The following is a 25905-nucleotide window of genomic DNA, read 5'->3' as shown; positions in this document are numbered from 1 at the left end:
GCACACGATTTTGTTTTGGAAATCAGGTTACCACTGCTGATTGGTTTCAAACCATGCTTTTCTAAACATGGACTTTCAGACTTAATCAGATGGGCATTATGCTAATATGCAGCTGGACTCATCTCACTGGCTCATTATGGAGGACTTAAGCTAATTCTGAGTATTGCTTAATTAGCCGTTTGTTTGTGTTGGGCATTGCACTTATACCCTTAACCCTTGTTTGCAATGTTTTACGCAGATTGTCCATGAAAACAAAATGCATATATTGTTTTGATAATTAAATCTTCCCTGTGAAAGAGTGCACCTGTGGTTTTGCGGTTTGGCCTTTTGAGCTGAAGAAATATTACTCTGTGCAGAACACATATGGATTCAATTCTTCACAAGATAAAAAACAGACCTATTTTTGACAGTTGTATGTAGTTAATATTTTATATGATCACACTTAAAATGTCACTTTAAATGTGCACTGAAACGTCATGCATACAGAGTTAGAAAGTTGTGTTTTTATTTTGTCGCAGTGATTTATCATCTTGCATACATTATTGGTGTGCAATAACTTCATTTTGTCTTGGAGTTTGTGGCAATTACAAAGGCTGGAAAATGCTAGGTCGCTCTTGGGCACATCTCACTGAACAACTCCCACCCTATCACTGCATTCCTTCCACTGTCAGGAGTTTTAATGGGCGACATCACAGCAGCCGGCATGCACCACGGCAACCAATCACCTGTTTTTTCCAGGAAGTGTTGTGTAATCCACTCTGCACCAAAGCCAAATAGGACAGTCCCAGTGTCCAGACACCCAATGGCCTGCTTGGCACTCTGCATGCTTAAGAGTCCATTTTTCAACCCTGTCATGCAGTCGGTATCATTGTAGATCATTCAAATGCACCTAAGCTTTTCTTTTTTTTTTTTTTAGAAAGCTGCCAAGGCTTCAGCTTGTAACATTGATACTTGAAAAATGAGTACACAGCAATGCATTTTCACATAATGGCTTTCTAATTTTTTTCAGTATTACAAAACCATCTGTATCTGATCCAATTATTTGATTACAGTAGACATGAGTCACCAACACTTCAGTGAACAAACGGTACTCACAGACTCCCAAGATCATCTTTTTATGCTGAAAATGAGCATAAAATACAAATATGCAAAACAAACCTTGTACATAAAGATTTATTGACTCTTTTTAAATGAAATAAATGTTGTGTGAGCAGTAATGATGAATACAGATTAGAGCAGAGGAAAGGCGGCTTTATTCATTTGTCTCTCTCATTCATTCTTATTCTGTCTGAGTCAGAGATCAAGTACAAGATAATACAGCACAATGGCTCTGCTAATTAGAGTTCCTCATGCACTACTGCTGCGCAAAAGGATTCAATCAATTTTAATTGAACAAAACGGCCGAATTGTTGTCAATGTAAAATTTTAGTGTCATGATTAGTGTGAGAGGAAACTTTTACAAACTTTTATAATAATAATAATGAATAATTGTAGTTATTGACACCATAAAGAAGCAACAATAAAATCCTTCAATTTGACATTCCTCTCTGTGACCAGCTTTATGAACTCAAACATCGTTAATGGGGAAATTTAGAAAAAAAACATTACATTTTGTTTTACTTTTTGCCGGAGAGTATAAATTGAAATTACTTAATTAAATTCCCACTCTTCTTTTTGTTCTTAGGATTATGTTGTTATTGTAGCATATATGTAGATTATACTGCTGGTTGAAAGAGCTAAAAGGAGGATGGATCAGAAGACAAGGTTAATAAGAATGTATACTACAGTGCAAATTTGCCCACCGAACATTGTGACAGCAGCAACCATCAACTTGCGGCTCACAGAAATTAATAATGTTTTTTTAAGTGTCCGAAGTTTAACTGGAGAGTTCTTGAATTGTCCATAACTGCATGAGTGGTGAGACTGATGGGTGGTGTGAATGTGAGTGATCAGGGTGGAAAAGTGTAGGGAATGACTGGCTGTAACAAGCCTCCTACCAGACTGTAGAAGGATGAGCGTAGATAATGAATGAGTTCAGGTTCTTGAGGTTCTGGGCTGGTTAGCTCGCCATCTGGGATCCAGTGGTTTTGTACCCAACTGGACACCTGGCCAATCCCACTTTGTAATCCGTTCGCAGCTAGAACCCAACTTCTGCAGTGGTAAAAGACTTGTGTACAGCAGTCCTGTAGCTCCTCTCCCCAACTTCCGAATGCCGGAGAGAAGCACAGGAGGCTTGTATCGGCGTTGCGAAGAATGCAATTGGCTGAACCCATCCTGTGTGTGTAACGTACCACACACATGGATCACGGGACTAGATGGGGTGTTCACGGACAGAAAATGACAAAAATGTACCTTTTAGCCACATTTTTTTATAACTCTGGTTACATTATATTATAACATGAATATCATTTATCAAATCTTGACATCCATGTAATTCTTAAAAAAACAAAAAAACGTGTGATTTATTATCAATTCAGTTATGAATTATTATGCATTTTGGGTGGCAAAAGATAATCATTCTTTTTTGAGTTGGTATTGACAAAGTGAAACAATCTGTACACTAAACCTTTACAACTTTCCAAGCCCTCTCTTGTTTACCAATGTGAGTGGTGGGCGTCATATTTGATTCTATTGCACTAGATCTGCAACCTGAGTATTTTCTCATTTTCCTTCTATGCATTAATACTGCCTTTATTGACCCTGTAATAGTATGTGTGCTGACCCACTGTGAGCTGCACATTAATAGCAGGCTGCCTGTGGGAATAATGCTAGTCTTTCAGATGTCACCCTTCTGAGAAGGCATTAGTCACTACTATGTAATGTCTAGAAAAGTGAGCCGTGCTTTGGTCACACTTAAATCTTTCCACAATGATACGTTCTACATGGTTGAGTAGCAACACGACATATGGGATTTATGATAGTTTTCAGTGTAACTACTTCGTAGTACAGAAAAATGGATTTTGACTAAACTGCTGAAGAGAAACAGATTTTAGTTTGACATACATAGTACTGTGAGTTACTTAAAGTTTGCACAGTCCATATCAACCCAAAAGCAGTGTTGCAGAGTGGTAATGCCGGTGCTGGTCTTTCACCAGCCTGTACAGGAGTAAAAAGGAGAAACCAGTGTTAGTTTTGTTTGATTGCCTTGTTGAAGGTAAGCCGTTCTATTCATAAGTGTTGGGGGAGTCTTGTGTACTGTATTCATTGTGTGATTAGGCTGATTACAGGTTTGTTCTTGGAGAGTACTTTACAGTGCATATTTTTAGAGCTATGTTAAGATTTCCCCTTGTGATGTGGTTCTGTTGAGTTTGCACTCTACTGATGAATTTTCTTCAGTCTGATCCTCTCTTGGCCCAGGGCAATCATGTGAACCGGGCTCGCACACATCAAATATTTCAGTAAAAATGGTGGATAAAAAGGTTAAGACGGCATGTACGTACTTTTAAACAAGAATACATTTTGAAACACTTGAAAACATATACATAAATGCATTGACATCACCATAAGATTGAAAATATTGTTTCCTATGCCTGTATGTATGGAGGCATGTGTGGGTGATTTATTTAAGTATTTTGTAACTCTGAGATGAACTAGTAATTAAAAGGCATGGCGAGTAGCATTGTCATTATCTTGCAAACCTGCATTCACCGATTCATACTTATTATTTCACACTTCTTCTTTTATCTTATTTTGAAGGATCATGAACATGGTTAAAGCAGCATCGACTATGGGCTCTGTTCTCATCTGACCGAAACATGACACCTGCATTTGTGCTGCTGCCAAAAGAGACACATCACCTGCCTCTCTCTCTTCACCTCTCCTTCTCTCTCTTTCTCTTAACCTCTCCCCCTCTTCTTCCTTCTCTCACACAAACACATATTCAAATCCTTGGTTTCATAAAACACACATGGACAGACGACAGATGCAAAGGTTGTGTCACACAGAAGGCATGCGTTCTGTCACTGGAACCCACCACTACCACCACCACCAACCTTGTGGCTCTTTAGCACAGACTATACTATCTGCATGTATGTTGTATGTTTTCTTGTGCTTATGTCAGTCCTTGTAATGAGGTCAGCTTGCAACAATTGGCTGGTTTGGCCAATATTTTGACAAGTTAGAGATTGTCAAACTGTAAGAGAAAGATGTGGTGATTTAAAGTACCGGTATGGAAACGACTCAAAATGACTTCAACTCTTCAAACCACGTCCACATGACTTTGTAATCTTGTTTTCATTACAAAGTAAACTGTAAACGGAGAAATGAGGTCATTGTTTGTGCATGTGTTTTTAATTATTACTGATCTATAGACCCATAAGCTTGCCTTTCTGGTGTCTACTGATGATTCCCTGTATTCTTAATACAGCATAATATCAGCAACTCTATTGCAAAGTGATCAGTACATTCAATACTAAACATTTTGTTCTGATACTACCTAAAGTGCCTCGGAGCATGCTGTCCTGTAACTGAAAGCAGAGACGCCTTCCTCACTACATATCCTTTTGGCCTCCACTTTTCCATTTACTTCCCTTTTGTCATTCAACCTTGTGGATAATGACCTCATCCTGACCCACGCAGCCTGACTCTTGTGTGACGAAGGAAGTATGCTTTAGATCAGTTCCATTTTGAACTCATGAGTAGTCAGGAGCAGGTTTGAATGTCTTGTTTACTCTGAGTTTCCATGCCGGCCGGGAGGAATATGACGACAGTGAAGATAAGACCTGATTTATACACAGTAGAGTTTATTTAAGTGAAATATTTCTTTATTCTGGACGTCCATTCAGATAGGTGGACTGGTGGGAACTACCCTGTATTTTGCAATGAACTATTCTTAAGAAAACTCTCCAAAGCACGAATGACATCTATGACTCTTACAATAAGTTTTGGTACTTGGCTGAAGGGATAGTTGGATGATGACTCCTTATCTACACTTATCTAGAAAGAGTGTGTTTTTCAGTCCAGCAGTTTGTTAACTACAGTCTAATGGAAAAATGGAAAGGACAACTAATGACCTGTCCAGTGTGACCCATGTTAGAAACTAGCTATTGACTACTTCCTGGTCCATGGCAGTGCTGGCTTTGGCCTCTTTAACTTGTGGTCTGTTCTATTATTGGATTAGAGACCACGTTACTGTAATAGGACCTGGGCATTCCCAGCAGGCAGCGCTGTGCTTCATTGATCTATTGAACAATAGCTACATGTTCCAATGCTTGGGCTCATTTTCCTTTTATCTCATGAGCCTTTGTCGGACGCGGATGCTCCCGTTTGCTCCGAATGAAATTGAATTTTGTGCAAGGCCAAATCAAACTTGTTCTTCTTCCTCCTGGTCTTTGCACCTGAGGAAACACGGGCAGATCAGAGGGAACGGCAAAGTCTCATTTACTCATCCATGTCAACGGATATGTCTGCAGCCCAAAGAAAACTTCAGCGAATGCTTCACTATAGAGCTGGGACCTGTAACAGAAAGCATAGGATTGTATTGTTTTGTTTTGGATATATGCCTAGTGCATAATCAAAAGGACAAAATAAAGGCAGCATAAAGAACTTAAAAATATAAATAACAAAAACGTTCAATTTTATTTTACAAATAAAGGTATGATTTGATATATCTGCATGTTTTAATTGTATGGGCAATTCAGATTTTTTACTTACACTTTTGATCTCACCTTAGCATAGTCACTTCCTTGACTAAGTTTGGGTAGTAAAAGGGTCAACAGTGGAAGCTGTTCGAAACCAAATTATTTGTTCTGTGATCTGTGAAATGTGGCATCTTTAAAAGTGCACATTTCAAATACACTGTATATCTGTATATTATCCTGCAGTGTTTGACTGTTTTTCTCTGTTTACAGTATAAAAGACAACCAAAAATACCTTACTGTGCAAAATGTTTAGTGGATGACTTTCTGCAAACATGACTGATCAACTTCTATTTATTACTGTTTCCTCTTCATGCATTTTAGCAATTCATCCATTATATGACTTTTTTAAATGTGCAAGATAAATGGCGTGAGCATGGCGTGAGCACGGCGTGTGCACGGCGTGTACATGGTGTGTGCGTTGCTCTTGAGGAGGCCGCGATAGGCTGGTGTGACTGAGATGCTTGTTACTGCACGAGTGAACACTTTGCAAGCTGTAATAAGAACTTTAATGTACAGTTTTATTTTAATGTTACTCACAAATATAAGGTTCAGTGCGATATGCTATCAGCCCAAGATGTGGAGACTGGTGTGGTTGTCTTGCATACATAAATGTTAATTGTTTGTATTGTCCTTGTCTGTTTTAAAAATGGACCATGAGTCCAGAATGAAGATGAGTTGAATTGTACATATTATTATACACTTTCTTAACTGCTTTTAGCTGAGATTGTCCTGTTATTCAAAGCTTGTAGATCAAAAGAGTGTAGGTGTTTCTGGTGCAGTTGAAGTCAGAAGGAGAATGGATGATTTGTGCTTGTGTGTTGCGGTGTGGGAGTAAGCTAATAATCATTGTAGCACTGTAGCTGAGTTGTTTTTTTTTGTGTAAAGTGTAGCTTATTCTTCTGGCTGGAACTTCTAATCTTTGCTCAGCTTGTCTGGTTTATGATTTGTATATTATATTTTGTTTGCCAAAGGTTTCTGCTGAGACAGACTATAGTGGCACACGGGCAATTCTAATTGGCTTCTTCTGAGAGTCTACACTTCATTGTTATTAAATCTGACAGTTTGTCACTCACTCAAAAACCAGACTATTAGGAAGTGTGAGTGGGGAAAAATGGCATGTGTCTGTGTTAAAGAGGACAGAGCTAAATAAAACCACATACTCTACATTGTAAGTAAGATTGTAAAAATATCTTATCTCATTATTTTTTAATCTATTATATTGCTCTATATACCCATAGTAACATGAACACACTACCGTGTTTATCCAAATAAAATGACCCATATAGCTGGACTCCACAGTAACCACATCATAGTCTTTATTACATTATGCATTTCTATGTCTTATCACTCTGCCTCTTCCTGTTCGGCCCATTTCGTTGCTCTGTAACGCATCTGCGCTGATTACAGCCTAAAAGAGAAAAATGGTGTGTTATTTCTGGCCCTCAGTGAAGATGATCTGTGGAAGGAAGCAAACAAATACCACCCAAGTAGCAGACAATGGTGGCTTGAACTTGAGATCTAAATTATAATGGGCAATGGCCTTTACACTGAAATCGATACGTCAAGGTTGCGTCCATGGGATGAAAACAAAAAGGCTGAGTTTCAAAATGGATACTTGAAATATACACTCAACCTATATTGTTTGTTCAGGGTCATGTGGTCATATAAAAACTAAACCTGAAGGGAAAATTGAAATGTTCTTTCATGTTAATTAAGGTACAAAACCTACAATATTCATAATTTTTAAACATGATTCAGCATTTTTTATTACAGATGTTGTAGTCATTGCAAACTCTTGATTCATATTCGTATTTTAAATTATGGTAGTTTTTATAATAACTATTAATAACTATAAATTTTCCATAATGCAGCAATAATAACTGAGTGTTGAATGTGGATGCCCCGGTCAGGTAGCTTTCATTTACTTTAGGCTTTTATTCTAATCCTATTTTATGTAATACTCCTGTTCCGCTGTGCACGAGGCCTCTCCTCAACATCCCCCACACATCACTTTGACGGTGAACAAGTCTCACATAGGGACCAGATTCTGTACACTTCAGTCAGGGTCATGGTTCCACGCAGGAGAGAAAAGGCGCCGTCTGTACTTGGGCCGGAGCGTGAACCTTGTGACCTTCGAACTTTGACCTTCGGAAACAGAGGAAGGCTGTGTTCCCACTGGTTCATGACAGGAGGTGCATTGTTAAAAAGTCTTCCCTGTCAGTGTACTGCAACCATAATTTTGACTTGTGATTTTGATTAAATTTGATGAGTTAGGAGACTTTAGGTAATTTCTGTAACAATACTATGTGTCAAGTTGCAACGCTGCCTTCGATGCAAAAGAACGGTGAAGAAATTAAGTTTGCAAAAGTAGGGCTCGAACAGGGAAAGAACAAATATTTTCTCTAGTTATTATGCCAAAAATCATCTTGTGTTTTATCTTTGGCAGTAACCAGATGGGAAGAATGCACAATGTGATAAAACGACTGTTAAGTCTTTTTGTTTTATGAATGTAAAACAGTGGGGTTGTGTAAGGATAAGCTCTATTACTACACTGATAATTGATCGTGTTTTTGTTTTTTTCTTTTTTGAAAATCTAATGTGTGAATTCCTATCTTATTTGTGTTTTGCATCTCCAACCAAACACTTTTGAAACATGAATATTCATCTTAAAACATTAGTCAACACAATCTTCATTTGCCATTTTGTTTACCATCTTGACTTCCTTTTCTGTCCAGGTGTAGCTGCAGCCGCCCTTCAAGATGGTGGTGCTGTCGCTGAAGATCTGCGTTCGCCATTGTAACGTGGTGAAGACTATGCAGTTTGAACCCTCTACAGCTGTGTATGATGCATGTCGAATTATCAGAGAGAGGGTCCCCGAAGCACAAACTGGACAGGGTAAGAGTCAGTTGTGTTCTAAAATACAGCATTTACTAGTGTGTTTAACGCAACTATAGTTTCTACATTAATACAGTTTATAGTCTTCAGCTTTTAGTCTTTTCATTTATCTTTAATTTATACAGGGAGAACCCAATGACAGATCTTTATCAACAGTTGGAAAGTCTGTTGCTATTTCCTTTACAAAAAAATATGCCCAATCCAAATTTGATCTAGTTCTGTGTGATGCAGTTGTCCAGGCAGAATTTTTTTCTCTAATTAAACTTGCAATTTCTGTGTTGAACCAAGCATTGTTAGTTTTTCACTCTAATTTCTCTTTTAATGAAATTGCAGACATATATGCTGCCAAATGTATTAATAATTTTAAAAAATTAAGGCCTTATCAGGGTCAGGAAAGGCTGATGTTAACCCAGTCACTGTAATACAAGTCAGAGGGGAAGACCTGCTCAGTGAAATGTTTATGATCTTCTTTACACACTGATGCTTCTTAACCTTTGTATTTCTTATAAACCGAATTAAACAGAAGATGCTAAAATCCAGTGGGAAAACACAATTTGCCTTATAATTATGGGGTTTGTTTAAGATTATCTCAATGCAAGTGTATAGGTCTTTCAAAGTTTGAGACTTTCCCCACCCAGTTAATATTTATATTTCCCTTTATTAGTACCTCATAATTTTCCAGTTTAGAAAGCATCATGAATAGATCATCAAGAACAATTTTTGGCGCTAAAGATGCACGATTAATAGCAGCAATTGCCAGTTTTTGATCAGGATCATTTACAGACAGATTTTCAAAACATTTAGACTTTGAACAGGAGAATAGAAAGTCCACAGACCGGTGAGCTTTAGCATAAATGGCAACATCACCTCCTCTAGACTGCCTGTCACAATAAAAAACTTTGTAATTTTCAATATTGTTTTCCTTATTATTATTTGATTGCCGGGTTTCAGAAAATACACATATATCTGGATCTGTTGATTTGTTCAGACTTTAATATAATCTGATTTAGGTGGAATTATACATATGAATCACGTTCCTTCCTTGTCTAGAAGTTTTTGATTATCAAATAGGCCTAACTTTATAGGGATAGTAGGCTCATTTGAGATTAACTGGGATTGAGTGTGGCACCTGGGAATTAGATTTGTTAGTAATATTGATATCAACATGACCTCCGATAATTTAATCTCTATCAGATATTCGATGTGAAATCTGCACATCAGTTTGTTTTAATGCCGAATCTAACCAGGTGCGCGCTAATTTTGTTAAAGAATCATGTTTTTTTTTTCCTACCCTATTTAAATGAATGTGATCACAGGAAAATTGATCATTCCTCTTTCAGAATCCACAAAAATGATCCACCAGGTCATTCAGTGAAGGATGCCGTTTCCTTACCGACCGAGGCCAAGCTGATTGATTAATCACGTGTTGCAGCAGGGACTTTTTGGCCTCTTTTCCACGTTCTGTAGTAACTTTATGGACATGGCAATTACTCAAATTTTGCTGTAATGCAGCGTGTGCCAGTGTGATGTCTCGCAAGGATCTAGGCGAGTATAGCAACTCCTTGTGACTTGATAAACATGGAATCTCATTCAGATCAAGAAGGTTAAATCTGTTTGACAGCTCCAATAGCTGTCTCTGATTAGAACTTGCATGATGATGTGAGGAGTTTCCTTTTTGTTTACTATTTGTAACGAGAGACTAGTTGTGCGAGGGATTTGGACCCTTTGGTTTCACTCCACCATGACAACCCCGTGTATCATGCCGAACACGGGTAGAGGTTGACTGACTGCATGTTCGCAGGAGCGAAATTTATACCAGGAACAGCTACGGTCGCATCTAGTTCATTCATCATGGCGATGGGCATCGACTTCGAGCGACACCATACTTCAGGCTAGACCTAAAGAAAAGTATTGCACTACTGTGTCCACACTACTGTGTCCACAGGCTAGAACAACGGTCTAGACATTCGCTTGCAGCACAAGGACAGCCGTGAGCCGAGGGCACACTTGGCACAGAGGTTGTCTCAAAAGCATGCCGCGGAGCCAGATTGCTCAATGGCAAAGTAGGGTGTCACTAACAACAAGCAGCAGCAATGGAACTTCTAGAGCCAATTCTGCTTGCAAACACAGACAGCCAACTTGTTTGGCACATTACAGTATGAGGTCATCTTAGGGTTATTTAATTTTAAAACATTTACTTCCTCTGTTTCAGCTTCAGATTATGGCCTGTTCTTGTCCGATGAAGACCCCAGGAAAGGCATCTGGCTGGAGTCTGGCAGAACACTGGACTATTACATGCTCCGAAATGGGGTAAATGTCCTAATCTGTTTATCCACTGCACACAGGGACACACAGATGCACAAATAGACCATCACTGCGGCGTTCTGTGAGGGAGTGTTTATACTCAGCAGTGTGTGGCCACAAGTTAAGGAAGTACACATGCACACAGGTGGTTATCATGGGAGATTTGCTTTTGACCCCAATGAAAAAAATGCATCAGAGTGAACTGGACACAAACTAGATGTCAAAATGTATTGGAGTTATTTATGTATTTATATTATGTATGTATGTATGTATAGACTGCTCAAACTGTCAAAACACAAATAAGTAATAAAAATAAAGGGGTTTTAGGAGAGAGTGACTTAAAAGTTAGCCCTGAAACAAACTAGCTATTTACAAGAGAGAAAAGAGAAAATGGTACCAGGATTGTAATTTGTAGCAGTTGTAAGATTAGTGGGTGGGTAAGACTAAATTTAAAGAAGGAGAAAAAGAATAGAAAAACATATTACTATTTTGCTAGGTCTAAACAGTTGAGTTTATGCTTTTGCTTCAATGTGGTGACACCAAACCAAATAGCCCCTTTTTGGGGCTATTTGCAGATATTCTTATCTTTGCCCTATCAAAGATTTTTGCTGTGCACCTTCTTGATGATCTAGCGCCGGCCTGTTCTCTGGCTGCCTCTGCCAAAACCGAGCGCCTTCCTGCTATTGTTGTATTAAAGTAGTGTTCCCTCCGAGCATAACGGGGTTTAAGGTTTTAAACTCTAAACTGTTTCCCTCTTCAATCGACCAAAGGCATTCTCAGGTGCAATGCATGACTGTGACCAATTATTCTGAAATTATTCTCAAATCTTTTCATTGTTTAGGCTAGAAGTGAAAGAGAGCTATCTATCTATCTATCTATCTATCTATCTCTATCTATCGCTATCTATCTCTATCTATAGCAGCAAAAAATAAGTTGGTTCTTTTTGTTTTACATAACACATTATTATTGTTGTCAATAGGAAATGCTTTCTTTTTGCCTCTGAGTAGGACATCCTTGAATATAAGAAGAAGCAGAGGCCACAAAAAATCAAAATGTTGGACGGAGCAGTTAAAACTGTAATGGTGGATGACTCCAAGACTGTAGGAGAACTACTTGTGACAATTTGCAGCAGAATAGGTACATGGTTAAAACTTGTAGGATATGTAATGGCAATGATGTATTATTTGAAATATTCTAATTTCTATTGTTGTAGGCATCACAAATTATGAAGAATATTCATTGATCCAGGAAACAGTTGAGGAGAAGAAGGAGGATGGTATGGGAACTCTAAAGAAGGACAGGACTCTGCTGCGTGATGAGAGGAAAATGGAGAAGCTCAAAGCCAAACTTCACACAGATGACGACTGTAGGTTCAGGATAAAGCATATTCAAATACCACATTATTAAACAGTATCAGTCTTCTTGCCGTACAGTGGCTACATATATACTGGCAGCACATTTTAATTCTGTTGCAGTTTATTTAATATAAATGGCAGATGAATGAGCTAGCATATATCTGAGCAACTCTGATTCATTTTCTGAATAAGTAAAATGGGAATGTATATTTCCTTACCTTTTTATGCCATGCATTTCCCAATATTCTCCAATATTCTATTGGTTTCTGATGTTATTGAGAGGACAGACTAAAATATATTGTAAAAACTTCACAAATCCTTTGATGTTTTGCTTTCCTTTTAGTGAACTGGCTGGACCACAGTAGAACATTCAGAGAGCAGGGCGTTGATGAGAGTGAAACACTTTTGCTTCGCCGTAAATTCTTCTACTCAGATCAGAATGTTGACTCGCGAGATCCTGTTCAGCTTAATCTCCTCTATGTCCAGGTAGGACACGTTACCAATGCATTACTCTTCTTTTATGCCTATCACATGACCCTGACTAATTTTGTTATTCATGCCTCAAATCCCAGGCTCGAGATGACATTCTGAATGGTTCTCATCCTGTATCGTTCGATAAGGCCTGTGAGTTCGGAGGCATTCAGGCCCAAATACAGTTCGGACCTCACATTGAGCACAAACACAAACCTGGATTCCTGGAGTAAGTCAAGTCAGCATACTTCAGTTTGAGCCGGCAGAAAGATAAACAGACATTTTAAGACTTAAAACTGCTAAAACTCCATTTTAATGAAAGCAGAAAGATTTTTTCCCCTCAAAGTCTGTATTTTTGTGTTTCTAGCTTGAAGGAATTTTTACCCAAAGAATACATAAAGCAAAGAGGAGCTGAGAAAAAAATCTTTCAGGTATGGCTTCACTAGTAGTACAGTACCCTCAAGAAATATTAGGGTTTAACAATTTGTTTGAAATGCATACATCTCAAATATTGGCTTTATTTATATGAGGACATTTAAAAACATTTATTTTCCCTTTTTTGTTTAATAGTAAAGATTAAACATTAAAGAAACTCAAAACAGCATTTCTATCTCTTTTACATGGTTTGGCAAGGTTTCTTGAGGACACTGTCTTGGCACAAGTTTATATTAAAAGTTATTGTTGTTTTGTGACAGGAACACAAAAATTGTGGAGAAATGACTGAGATCGAAGCTAAAGTGAAATATGTGAAACTAGCACGCTCTCTACGCACATACGGAGTGTCCTTCTTCTTGGTTAAGGTAAATGTTCTGTGTTTTGTATTGTGGAAAATGACAAAATCACTTTTCCTCCACTGCCCATATATATGCAAGAAATAATCCCCCCTGTGAGGAGTTGTGTGAGTGAAGGATCCTTATTGTTTATAAGCATTTGCAATTTTAGCCTGCCACAGACCCATTTGTGCAGTTACTGTATATTCTTTTGCCCCACAATCTGCAGTGCAGACACAAACAAAAGAAAAACAAAATATATTGCCATACTGCCATCTCACAGCAGGATATTCATTACAAGAAGGCTGCCTTGATGTTATCTACAAACCTAATGTCTATCCCATCAACATAGTGCAGCGATAATTCTTGCTTATTTAGGGAAACCATTGACTGCATACATATTCAGATTATAGGTCACTTGCAACTGTATTGCATTATGTCTCATTACTAAGGAAAGTAAACCACTGACGTATAGGCCCCAAGAATTCATCCAAATCTCCTCTTGAGGCTTTACCTGTGACCTGAAGTTTAGATATGTTGCCATGTGTCAGTGGTTTGTTGCACTTCCAATGAAGCAGAATTATGCTTAAAATAACAATGGAAAATCCAGCCTTGTGTGTTACCCATAACCCTTGAGGGGGCAGTGAGTTAATGGGACCTTTGGGAAGTTTTCCACAGCTCACCTCTGCCCTCGCGTCACAGCCCATCGCATTTGGCCATCCACAACATGTGCTCTTTCTCTGTAAAAGCTAAAAGGAAAAAAAGAAGTGTGATATATGTTTAGTAAAATCTCTGGGTTGATTAGGATACAACAGAAATTTTTTTCTGGAACAATTTTTGGAAAAATACATTTTGAGAAGAAAATACTACTTGGCTCATTGGCATGTCTGTGAAATAGTACTGATGTCACGTTGTTTTACTGAAGGCTGTATTTGAATCCAGTGACGGTAATAAAACTAAATTTACAGCAATAGACGGTTAAAGGATCTGTCAAGTGAATAGCTTTCATCAGGCTCTTGATTGGCTGTTGCATTTTTGTTTTACATGCAGTGTTTTGACTAAAAATACCTTTTTATCTCAGGAAAAGATGAAGAGCAAAAACAAGCTGGTGCCTCGGCTGCTGGGCATTACCAAAGAGTCAGTGATGAGAGTGGATGAAAAGACCAAAGATGTGGTTCAGGAGTGGCCTCTTACAACTGTCAAGAGATGGGCAGCATCACCTAAAAGCTTCACTCTGGTAAAGCACTAAAAAGAACACACCAGTTTCTCTTTGGAAAAACTAATGCCTGTTGTTGTGAAGTTGTTTATTTTTTCTTCATTTTTAGAACACTGACATTAAACTGATGGGTACAGTTACCAATGTCTTTGTAATATACATTATCATTAATGCAGTCACAAAGGATGTGCAACAATATTTGTGTACAAATGCTTATTCCTGGCGTGTTTATAGTGATTATTTGAATTTATGTCATAATTAGCTCATTTTGGAGTTTTGTTAATTCTGTATGCACAGGACTTTGGAGAGTATCAGGAAAGCTACTACTCTGTGCAGACCACTGAGGGGGAACAGATTTCTCAACTTATTGCTGGTTACATAGACATTATTCTCAAAAAGGTAAGGCTGCTTAAAAAAGACCACAAGGTTACTATATATTCACTGCTTAAGCTGAGTCCATATAACATTTATCTTTCTTTTTTTTTTTCTGTAGAAGCAAAGTAAGGACCGCTTTGGGTTGGAAGGAGATGAGGAGTCAACCATGCTGGAGGAGTCTGTGTCCCCTAAAAAGTTTGTAAAAGCAGTTTTTTGTTTTTTATAGTCCTTGGACTAACATACATCTCACCTGTCTATTCATCTAGTAGAGATGGACCCACAGCAAGTGAAAGGGCAAAAACCTGTTATTTATCATTACATGTTCACATGTTGCTGTGGATCATGTTTTTTACTTATTATTATTTTGAAAACCAATATTGCACAGACCTTCTTTTTCAATTTCCTTTTTGGTGTGGCCTTGCCCACACATCTGTCTTCTCGAAGCTCATTTCAGCACATGGATGCTTCTAAAGCTGGCTGTTATCCAGAGAGATAATCATTATGTGAGGAAATCTAGCAGCACTGGGCAAGTGAAAGCTCTATCTGAACATTTCCTGATTAGATGAGTATTGGCTCATTTATCCACTGTAGCCTTGTGTGCAACTTTTTTTCTTTTCTTTTTTTAGGCTGTGCCTGTAGGCAAGAGTCTTTAATAGTGCTGACATGTTGTTAACTAAACTCGGGAAAGCCCTATCTAAGGAAAGGAAAACAAAGCTAGTTTCCCATTAAGGTGAAGAAAGAAGACTTGGTGGCATCCCTCTCTACACATTTTTGCTGCATGCTGCTGTTACTTTTTACCACATGATCATTTATACAAGTTCAAGCATAATATATTTAAATCATGTATGTGTTGTCATACATCCAATGGCATAATATGTGTGCGCGTTTCTATTCTATATTCCAATATTATTTTTTTTGGCTTTTGCATAAATGTGCACAAAATAAATATCTTACTATTCAGCATATGTTGTTGCTGATTTGTATCTACAGGTCCACCATCCTTCAGCAGCAGTTTAACCGCGTGGGTCGAGCGGAGCATGGGTCTGTGGCACTGCCGGGGGTCATCCGCTCTGGCTCCATTGGCACAGAGTCCCTCAGTGTGGGCACCATGCCGTCAGCTCAGCAGCAGATCACTATGGGCCAGATGCACCGGGGTCATATGCCTCCACTGGTATGAAGAGCTCTCACTGTGTTCCTCCACATAATGGTTATGATTAATGTTTGCATTGGGACTAGCACTATCATCATTAGATTTCTTTTAAATATGCCTTCTGTTCTCTGCATGCTGCAAATTTTCTCTTGTTAGGCTATAGTCATTGTAAATTGTCACATACTATAATAAACAAGTGGCATCAGACAAAATTTAATTTGTAAAACAAGTTTTCTAGCTTGAACTACATTCATATATTTTAAGTGAGAAGGTTAATAATAATTTTGAGCTGTTGAAAAATGTATTAAAACTACAACGTCCCTCAATTATAGAGTTCGGCTCAGCAGGCTCTAATGGGAACCATCAATACCAGTATGCAAGCTGTGCAAAAGGCCCAGATTGATCTTGGAGAAGTGGACAACCTGCCTCCACTTGGACAGGACATGGTATGGAACAAATTAATTCATTTGTTTGAATATGTTCTACTGCCTTGGCTGTCATGTACAAATAGGAAATAAAATGTTTTTAAACCACTATGTGTAGGCCTCTAAAGTGTGGATACAAAACAAGATGGATGAGTCAAAACATGAGATCCACTCTCAGGTGGATGCCATCACTGCCGGAACAGCGTCAGTGGTCAACCTCACAGCAGGTCAATACATTTCAAAAACTGAAAACAAAGAATGTGTTGAACATTTAAGGGATATAGAGCAGAACTCTTGACGTACAAACATGCTTTTGCTCTGAATGTCTTCTTTATTTTATGACCAGGTGATCCAACAGACACTGATTACACTGCAGTGGGCTGTGCCATCACCACGATCTCGTCCAACCTGACCGAAATGTCAAAGGGTGTGAAGCTGCTGGCTGCTCTAATGGAGGATGAAGTGGGTGGTGGTAACGACCTGATGAAGGCTGCCAGGACATTAGCTGGTGCAGTGTCTGACCTGCTAAAGGCTGTGGAGCCTGCTTCTGGAGAGGTGCGCTAGCTTGTCCCTAGACATTTTTACATATAAATTTAATCCATATATTAATGAGGGTAAACATCATGACAGGGATGCAAAATGTTGGGATTAAGAATTCATAAATACATTGATAAACATGTATATATTGGGTAACAGACACAAAGTTAGGAAGATTGCAAGCGACGTTTGATTTAGTGAAATTTGATTTCGTAGTGGCCTCATAATAACGCTGGGGTGCATCTTTGCACTGACACGAAACATTGTCCCATGATTTTGGCCTTTTTTTGCTGGCTGCACCTGTAATGGTGAACAGCTGTGGATTGGACTTGACATTTTCTTTTTTATTAAAAAAGTAAAGAAACTATTATTTTGCATGATTACGCTTTTCTATTATTCTCTGTACAATTTGGTAATGCAAAGTTAATATTAAAATCCTTATGATCCTCTTAAGAATGCTGATACAAAAAGACTGACATTCTCTTCTTGTTTCTGCACTATTTGGGAGTACAGCCAAGACAAACTGTGCTAACAGCAGCAGGCAGCATTGGTCAGGCCAGCGGAGATCTTCTTCGGCAGATTGGAGAAAATGAGACAGACGAGAGGTTCCAGGTAATACTGACAATGTATATTACTTACTTTTCTATTTAATATTTGGCCCTCGCCACTCACGAAGTGATGGCGAGGGGCATTGTTCTTCCTGGGTTTCTTCTTCTTATTATTATTTTTTTTCTCCCCCTGGGATCGCAATTTTCACCCCCTGAACGTCAACGAAAAGTCTCACATGGGGGTATCAAATCGACCGGCTTGGCAAAAAATTCAAGAAAATATGCATCACGAAAATGACCCACACACAATGGCTCGACAGCGCCACCTAGAAAATTCAAAATTTTAAAATGAATTGGGAGCCGACACGCATTTTTCACCCTAGCTCGACGAAATTCACACCAGTGATAGAGCTCATGGAGACAAGCAAAAAAGCCAATCATAGTGCGGCCCTAGGACGGACAGGAAGTCGGCTATATTGAATCGAAAATTCGCCAAATTTTTCGTTGTGTATTTTCAAAACCCTACTAGTCTCAGGTTTTTGGTCCAAATGAGCTCAGATTTCACATGCCACATCCAGACACATGGGTTTTCAAAAGTTATCCACGTTTTCTCCGATTTCCACACGGTTCGCCCGTACGCCGCCACCGAAATACGCCTTCGTTTCCTGTTTTTTCGATGTCCTCTCACGACCACAGGCATTGCCCTACAGAGCTCACATTCACATCACATATGCGAGATTGGGGCATGAATGGAATGCAATATTAATTTTAATCAAAATGAACACTATAGCGCCCCCTACCATAGGGGTGAAACGCAAACATTATCGGATTCCTACGAAATTTGGGGAATAAATTGGGGGCATGACGTGGACCAAAAAATTATATTACGGGCATAGGTCATTTTTTACACTTGGCCACCAGGGGCGCAAAGACTCCAAAAAAAATCATTTAAAAATGTCTGACACGCACATGCATTGGTCTACACAGCTCAAATTCACATCACACGTGTGAAATGAGGGTATGAATAAAATGGATTATTAATTGTAATAAAAATGAACACTATAGCGCCCCCTATCATAGGGGTGAAACGCCAATATTATCGGATTCCTACGAAATTCGGGGAATAAATCAGTGGCATCAGAAGAATCAAAAAATTACATTATGGCTATGAGTCATTTTCCACGGTTGGCCACCAGGGGCGCAAATACAAAAAAAAAAATCATTAAAAAATTTCTGACACACGCACATGCATTGGTCTACACAGCTCAAATTCACATCACACGTCTGATATCAGGGTATTAATAGAATGCACTATTAATTGTTATCTAAATGAACACTATAGCGCCCCCTACAGTATTGGTAAAATACACAACTTTGTCCGATTGGCATGAAACTTGGGGAGATAATTGGGGGCATTAAAAGGGTCAAAAAAGTCCATTACACCATACCTGTATTATGTACACGGTTGCCGGTGCAAAGCCACAGACCCCTCTCATATAGAGTCAGAGCCACACAGCTCAGGGCCACACTGCATATTAACATTGTTCTTCGTTTTTCCGCCAAAACAATCGCATTTTTCACCCCCTGAACATTCACGAAAAGTCTCACATGGGGGTATAGAATCGACCGGCTCTGCGAAAAATTTCATAAAATTGGTGTCGGGAAAATGACCCACACACACTGGCTCGACAGCGCCACCTAGAAAATTCAAAATTTTCAAATGAATTGGGAGCCGACACGCATTTTTCGCCCTAGCTTGACGAAATTCACACCAGTGATAGAGCTCATGGAGACAAGCAAAAAAGCCAATCATAGTGCGGCCCTAGGACGGACAGGAAGTCGGCTATATTGAATCAAAAATTCGCCAAATTTTTCGCTGCGTGTTTTCAAAACGCTACTAGTTTCAGGTTTTTGAAATAAAATTGGTGTTGGGACAATGTCCGAAGCACACCGGCTCGACAGCGCCACCTAAAATTTTACCCCTATGGGAGAGGAGCCTGGTTTATTTTGGAAAACACACACAAAAATCAGAACAGTGATAGAGAATGGGGGGACAAGCATAAAAATGAATTGAAGTACTGCTCTATGACAGACAGGAAGTCGGCCATTTTGGATCAAAAATTCGCCACTTAATTCGTAGCGTATTTTCAAAACGCTACTAGTCTCAGGTTTTTGGTCCAAATGAGCTCAGATTTCACATGCCACATCCAGACACATGGGTCTTCAGAAGTTATCCACGTTTTCTCCGAATTCCACACGGTTCGCCCGTACGCCGCCACCGAAGTACGCCTTCGTTTCCTGTTTTTTCGATGTCCTCTCACGACCACAGGCATTGCCCTACAGAGCTCACATTCACATCACATATGTGTGATTGGGGCATGAATGGAATGCAATATTAATTTTAATAAAAATGAACACTATAGCGCCCCCTACCATAGGGGTGAATCGCCAACATTATCGGATTCCTTCGAAATTCGGGGAAAAAATCGGTGGCATCAGAAGAAACAAAAAATTACATTATGGCCATGAGTCATTTTGCACATTTGGCCACCAGGGGCGCAAACACTCAAAAAAAAAAATCAGTAAAAAATGTCTTACACGCACATACATGGTTCTAGACAGCTGAAATTCTCATCACACATGTGATATCAGGGTATTAATAGAATGCACTATTAATTGTTATCTAAATGAACACTATAGCGCCCCCTACAGTATCGGTAAAATACTCAACTTTGTCAGATTGGCATGAAACTTGGGGAGATAATTTTGGACATTAAAAGGGGCAAAAAAGTCAATTACACCATACCTGTATTATTTACGCGGTTGCCGGTTCAACGCCTTGCACAGCCATTATAATGTGTGGGTCACACATATTTATATAGAAACTGTGTGAAGGGGGGCGGGTTGCGGCCGTGGGGTGGCCGGGCGGGGAAAATGGTGCGTGGGGGCGGTGGCCGGCCCTGGGCGGTCGCATGGGGGGGCGGTCGCGCGGGGGGCGAGGGCCATCATCGCCGCTTGCGGCTTTAATTCTTATTAATATTTTACTGACTTTTTTATCTCGTTGATTAGGATGTCCTGATGAATCTGGCAAAAGCTGTGGCTAATGCTGCCGCAATGTTGGTGCTTAAAGCTAAAAACGTGGCTCAGGTTGCAGAGGACACTGTGCTTCAGAACAGAGTTATTGCTGCAGCTACACAATGTGCCCTCTCCACCTCTCAGCTGGTCGCATGTGCAAAGGTAGAGCTGTAATCAGTTTTCGTACTAAATTACATTTAATCCTTTCATCTTGTTCTATAAATGTCTGCCAAAGATAAGTATTTAAGTGTGTGTCATATGAACAGTTTATAATGTATTTCCAATGTTGGTTGGGAGAAAAGCCTGAATTATGTTTCTCTGTAGTGCATTTTTTACTATAATATAATTATATATATAATCTTGTATATAATATTATATATAAGATTATATATAAAATGCACACCAAATGGTATACATCAGATTTTATTTTTCATTTAAAAGAATATAGTTTTGTATCAACTGTTAAAACCCTCCTACCACTTGAACTAATCATAAATTCCTAATGTTGTAGGTTGTAAGCCCCACCATCAGTTCCCCAGTTTGCCAGGAGCAGCTTATTGAAGCTGGGAAGTTGGTGGACCGATCAGTGGAAAGCTGTGTCCAAGCTTGTCTCTCAGCCACAGAAGACGGTGAACTCCTCAAACAGGTGCAAGACATGTCTGTTCTTCTTGAATTTTGACAATGTTAATGGGAATTACAAAGTTTTCCTGTGCTAAAGGTGAGTGCGGCAGCTGGTGTGGTCAGTCACTCTCTGGCAGATCTTCTGCAGCATGTGCGTCAGTACACGTCCAGAGGAGAGCCCATTGGCCGATATGACCAGGCCACAGACACCATCATGTCTGTTACAGAGAACATCTTCAGCTCAATGGGAGATGCAGGTGGGTGCAGCGGTGTTTGTTGTATTAGGTTGACATGTTCTATTCAGAAGAAAAAAATTACGTATTAAGTTCCATGCTTGTTTCTATTTTAGCAGAAATGGCATCCTGGATTGATTGCATGCAGCTAGCTAGGAAATGCTGTGCATATAAAAGTCTGTATAGATGCAAAACAGTATCAAGGGTTAGCTTTTATATTAATTTACACAGTACTTTTTTATAGCAATACACTTCAAATTCAGTGTGAATATTTTGATATTTAATATAATTCCGATGGTTTCAATGATCATTAAGTAATAAACACAAATCAGAGATTTTTTGACATTTTAAGTTTTGGACAGCTATAATTATTACACAAACTGTAACATACTGGTATAGGAAGAATACAGTGCACATTCAGCATTCATCCTGACATGATTTATCCTCAGGTGAAATGGTGCGGCAGGCCCGTGTCTTGGCTCAGGCCACGTCAGACCTGGTCAATGCGATGAGGTCTGATGCAGAGGCTGAGGTGGACGTGGATAACTCAAAGAAGCTGCTGGCTGCTGCTAAACTACTGGCTGACGCAACTGCACGGATGGTGGAAGCTGCAAAAGTAAATGAGCTGATATTCACACACTGTATTTATAGAAGGTGTTAAATTACAGCTGTGATGCTTCTGGTGCCAAGAGCCTGTTTCAGAGGAAAATTGTATTGTGATTATGATGCAGTCCCTGCTCATTTAAACCTATATTTTATTTCCACTCTTAACAACTTTTTTTCATAGCCTATGAATATAAATAAGGCTCTTACAAATTAAACAGAGGCCTGGTAGTCAGTAAAGCTTGTTGCCAGATTTCTCAGCATAATATATCAATATGTACATGCACGTCACTAATTCATCTTGGTTACCCAGGACATTGTTTTTGGTTAAACCTTTTTGCATAAGTATATTTTTGATGGTATAAAATTGACTTTCTGCTCGAAGTGCGATGTCATGTGATATCTTTTGATGCTCTTAAGGATGTGAACAGGCAGATTACAGCAGCATAAACAGCAGCCTAAAAATAATTGGTTCCAGTTGGATAACATTATAAGTGCCTTTGAACGCAACAGTTATGGGGTTAAATTTGAGTCCAGGCACAAAAGCAGATAGAAATGCTCTGGCATCTGTGTAGCTGAGGCAGAGTTCCCTGTTAATTAACCTAATGGCTCTTTGCTCTATCTGCCCAACACCATGACTCACAATGGAAAGTGATGTTTGTTTCCACCATATAAATAAAATGGAGTTTAATTTGGCACACATGTCATCTGCTGCTGAGGTCTACGCTTATATTATGAAATCTTGTTTGGCACTGATTGTATAAGCACAGATAAATGCACATTGCATAACACATAGTGTTTAGAGGTCTCTCTATTAGTGTTGAGTAATGATGGTGGTAATGATGGTGAATTGTGTTCATTGCAGGGGGCAGCAGCCTATCCAGAGAATGAAGACCAACAGCAAAGGCTGAGGGAAGCTGCTGAAGGGCTGCGTGTTGCTACTAATGCCGCTGCACAGAATGCCATCAAGAAAAAACTTATTAACAGGCTTGAGGTTAGTGAAGTTTGAGAAATGTGGAAAATATCTTGTAGTAGTATACAGTATATTATAGTAGACTTTATATTTTCGATAAACTATTGGCACAATGTATAATGTTATCATTGAATTTCCTTTTTGTTGATTCAAAATCCACAGAATGCAGCAAAGCAAGCAGCCGCCGCAGCCACACAGACCATCGCTGCTGCTCAAAATGCAGCGGCCTCCAACAAGAATACTGCAGCCCACCAACAGCTAGTGCAGAGCTGTAAGGTGTGTCAGATGTGGAATCGTTTAAGTTTGTAGTTCATAAATAGATCTAATAATGTCCCTTTTGACATATACGTAGCAGTAACCTGCTAAAGTAAGAACTTTTATGTGTATTTCGTAATGTCTTTGTGGTGTTTAGGCTGTTGCAGATCACATCCCACAGCTGGTTCAAGGTGTGCGTGGAAGTCAGGCTAAACCAGAAGACCTTAGTTCTCAACTGGCCCTCATCATTGCCAGTCAAAACTTCCTACAGGTGTGGTGTTATATACACTAACAGGATTTATCAGTGACTACTAACTGCTAACATTAGCAGTCAGAGTGGAATGAATACCTTGGAGTAATATGCTTCATGTTCTTTGTTGTATGCATTTGTAATGTCCTTTTTTAAACACACAATTGATTACTACTTCTGCTACAGCCTGGAAGTAAGATGGTGACTTCAGCCAAGTCCTCTGTTCCCACGGTGACGGATCAGGCTGCAGCCATGCAACTGGGTCAGTGTGCCAAGAACCTTGCTACCTGCTTGGCAGAACTAAGGACATCTGCACAGAAGTTAAGTATAGGAAAGAGGTACTGGCACTCGTCCAGGTACTGGTACCGGAGGGGTCATCTCATAGCAAGAAAGATTTCTGCCGTAGTGTCCTTGTGGGCTAGACATTTTGTCCGACTGGACAGTGAGAATGTGTTGTGAGTGCGGTAGCTGGTGTGGCTCAGTGGTTCGAGTGTTGGTCCCCCAACCCGAAGGTCGGAGTCCCGCTCGGACCAAGTTCTGTCATTTTGTCCTTAGGCAAGACACTTCACCCACATTGCCTAGTATGAAAGTGGTGTGTGCGCGAATGATAGGTGGTGGTCGGAGGGGCCGATGGCGCAGATTGGCAGCCTCGCTTCTGTCAGTCTGCCCCAGGGCAGCTGTGGCTGCAGTAGTAGCTTACCATCACCAAGTGTGGAAATGAATGAATAATGACTATAGTGTAGCGCTTTGAGAGGCTTTGACAAGCCTGTAAAGCGCATTACAAGTGTAAGCCATTATTCATATTATTTTTATTATTGTGTGAATTTGTTTATTCTCTGGATATACCAGCACATAGTGTATAGATATTTCTAGTTAATAATACTGTGTGACTCAAACTACAGGCCCATGAAGCCTGTGGTCCTATGGAGATCGACTCAGCTCTAGATGCTATTCAGACTCTGCATAGTGAGCTACAAGATGCTAAAGTGGCCTGCAGTAGTGACCAGCTCAAGCCACTCCCTGGTGAATCGGTAAAACACGTTTAGTTCTGTCTCTTATAGCTCTTTGTATTTCTTTACGCTTATTAAGAACATTTTTTTATTTCAGTTGGAGAAATGTGCTCAGGATCTGGGCAGCACCTCAAAGTCAGTTGGATCTTCTATGGCTCAGCTGCTGACCTGTGCAGCTCAAGGAAATGAACATTACACTGGTAAGAATGGTACATTGTAGTGAACTTGCATCTTAAAGACACTGTATTGAAAGGACGGTATGGTATGATTGGTGAACATACAAATTCAGCCCTCTGTTAGATCATGTTATTAATTGCAAGTGGATAACACAAGTTGCAATAATAATAATGTAATACATTCTATTACTCAGTTCATACTTGTATATGCTGTTAACATGAGTTAATGCAGAACTACCATTTTGTCAAAAGGCATAGCCGCCAGAGAGACTGCTCAGGCCTTGAAGACACTTGCACAAGCAGCCCGTGGTGTAGCTGCTTCTACTACAGACCCGAAGGCCGCGGTTGCCATGTTGGATTCTGCTCGAGACGTTATGGAGGGTTCAGCACTCCTCATCCAGGAAGCCAAGGAGGCACTTATTTCACCTGGAGATGCAGAGAGTCAGCAGCGCCTAGCTCAGGTGTGTTTAAAACTTATAGACAGCTTGTACATTTTCTAAAATTTTAAATGTATGCATTGGTAATATATTTTGCATATATGCAGGTGGCCAAAGCTGTTTCACACTCCCTGAACAATTGTGTTAACTGCCTGCCTGGTCAGAAAGATGTAGACATGGCTCTCAAAAGCATTGGTGAAGCTAGCAAGAAATTGCTGATAGAAACTGTAAGGGACAGACATAATACAAGTATAGTGTTGATGAATTAATAATCAATGTAATATGAATAAAATGTGGTATTCACCTCAGATACCACCAGCTTCCAAGTCCTTCCAGGAGGCCCAGAGTGAGTTGAACCAGACGGCAGCAGACCTGAACCAGTCGGCTGGGGAGGTAGTGTATGCCTCCAGAGGCTCTAGCAGCCAACTGGCTGAGGCATCCGGAAAGTTTAGTCAAGACTTTGATGAGTTCTTGGACGCGGGCATTGAGATGGCTGGCCACACTCAGGTAGCTTATTATACAGAAAATTCAGTACATGAATTCTTTAGCATTTTGGACTCACATTCATGTAATTGTGACTTTTTAAC

The 25905-nt window shown here is 39.6% G+C and overlaps 1 protein-coding gene across 1 annotated transcript in view; it reads left to right on the top strand.

Annotated features, from left to right (window-relative positions):
• Nucleotides 1–25905, top strand: part of tln2a (talin 2a) — a 55848-nt gene that overhangs the window by 18235 nt on the left and 11708 nt on the right. Inside the window, exons 3-31 of the mRNA XM_055230347.1 lie at nucleotides 8387–8534; nucleotides 10747–10844; nucleotides 11846–11975; nucleotides 12052–12204; nucleotides 12537–12679; nucleotides 12766–12893; nucleotides 13032–13095; nucleotides 13360–13464; nucleotides 14516–14671; nucleotides 14948–15049; nucleotides 15144–15220; nucleotides 16016–16196; nucleotides 16508–16621; nucleotides 16719–16827; nucleotides 16947–17155; nucleotides 17651–17749; nucleotides 20755–20922; nucleotides 21272–21406; nucleotides 21479–21638; nucleotides 22064–22230; nucleotides 23083–23211; nucleotides 23353–23466; nucleotides 23603–23716; nucleotides 23882–24005; nucleotides 24587–24726; nucleotides 24803–24905; nucleotides 25134–25342; nucleotides 25426–25545; nucleotides 25628–25825. Of these exons, the coding sequence (XP_055086322.1) occupies nucleotides 8387–8534; nucleotides 10747–10844; nucleotides 11846–11975; nucleotides 12052–12204; nucleotides 12537–12679; nucleotides 12766–12893; nucleotides 13032–13095; nucleotides 13360–13464; nucleotides 14516–14671; nucleotides 14948–15049; nucleotides 15144–15220; nucleotides 16016–16196; nucleotides 16508–16621; nucleotides 16719–16827; nucleotides 16947–17155; nucleotides 17651–17749; nucleotides 20755–20922; nucleotides 21272–21406; nucleotides 21479–21638; nucleotides 22064–22230; nucleotides 23083–23211; nucleotides 23353–23466; nucleotides 23603–23716; nucleotides 23882–24005; nucleotides 24587–24726; nucleotides 24803–24905; nucleotides 25134–25342; nucleotides 25426–25545; nucleotides 25628–25825 (3897 nt within the window). The remainder of the gene's footprint in view (nucleotides 1–8386; nucleotides 8535–10746; nucleotides 10845–11845; nucleotides 11976–12051; nucleotides 12205–12536; nucleotides 12680–12765; nucleotides 12894–13031; nucleotides 13096–13359; nucleotides 13465–14515; nucleotides 14672–14947; nucleotides 15050–15143; nucleotides 15221–16015; nucleotides 16197–16507; nucleotides 16622–16718; nucleotides 16828–16946; nucleotides 17156–17650; nucleotides 17750–20754; nucleotides 20923–21271; nucleotides 21407–21478; nucleotides 21639–22063; nucleotides 22231–23082; nucleotides 23212–23352; nucleotides 23467–23602; nucleotides 23717–23881; nucleotides 24006–24586; nucleotides 24727–24802; nucleotides 24906–25133; nucleotides 25343–25425; nucleotides 25546–25627; nucleotides 25826–25905) is intronic.

This window comes from Periophthalmus magnuspinnatus, chromosome 3 (genome assembly GCF_009829125.3).
Source record: "Periophthalmus magnuspinnatus isolate fPerMag1 chromosome 3, fPerMag1.2.pri, whole genome shotgun sequence".
Lineage (NCBI taxonomy): Eukaryota > Metazoa > Chordata > Actinopteri > Gobiiformes > Gobiidae > Periophthalmus > Periophthalmus magnuspinnatus.
Note: the sequence above shows the minus strand (reverse complement) of the source record. Positions and strands in the feature narration are given on the sequence as shown.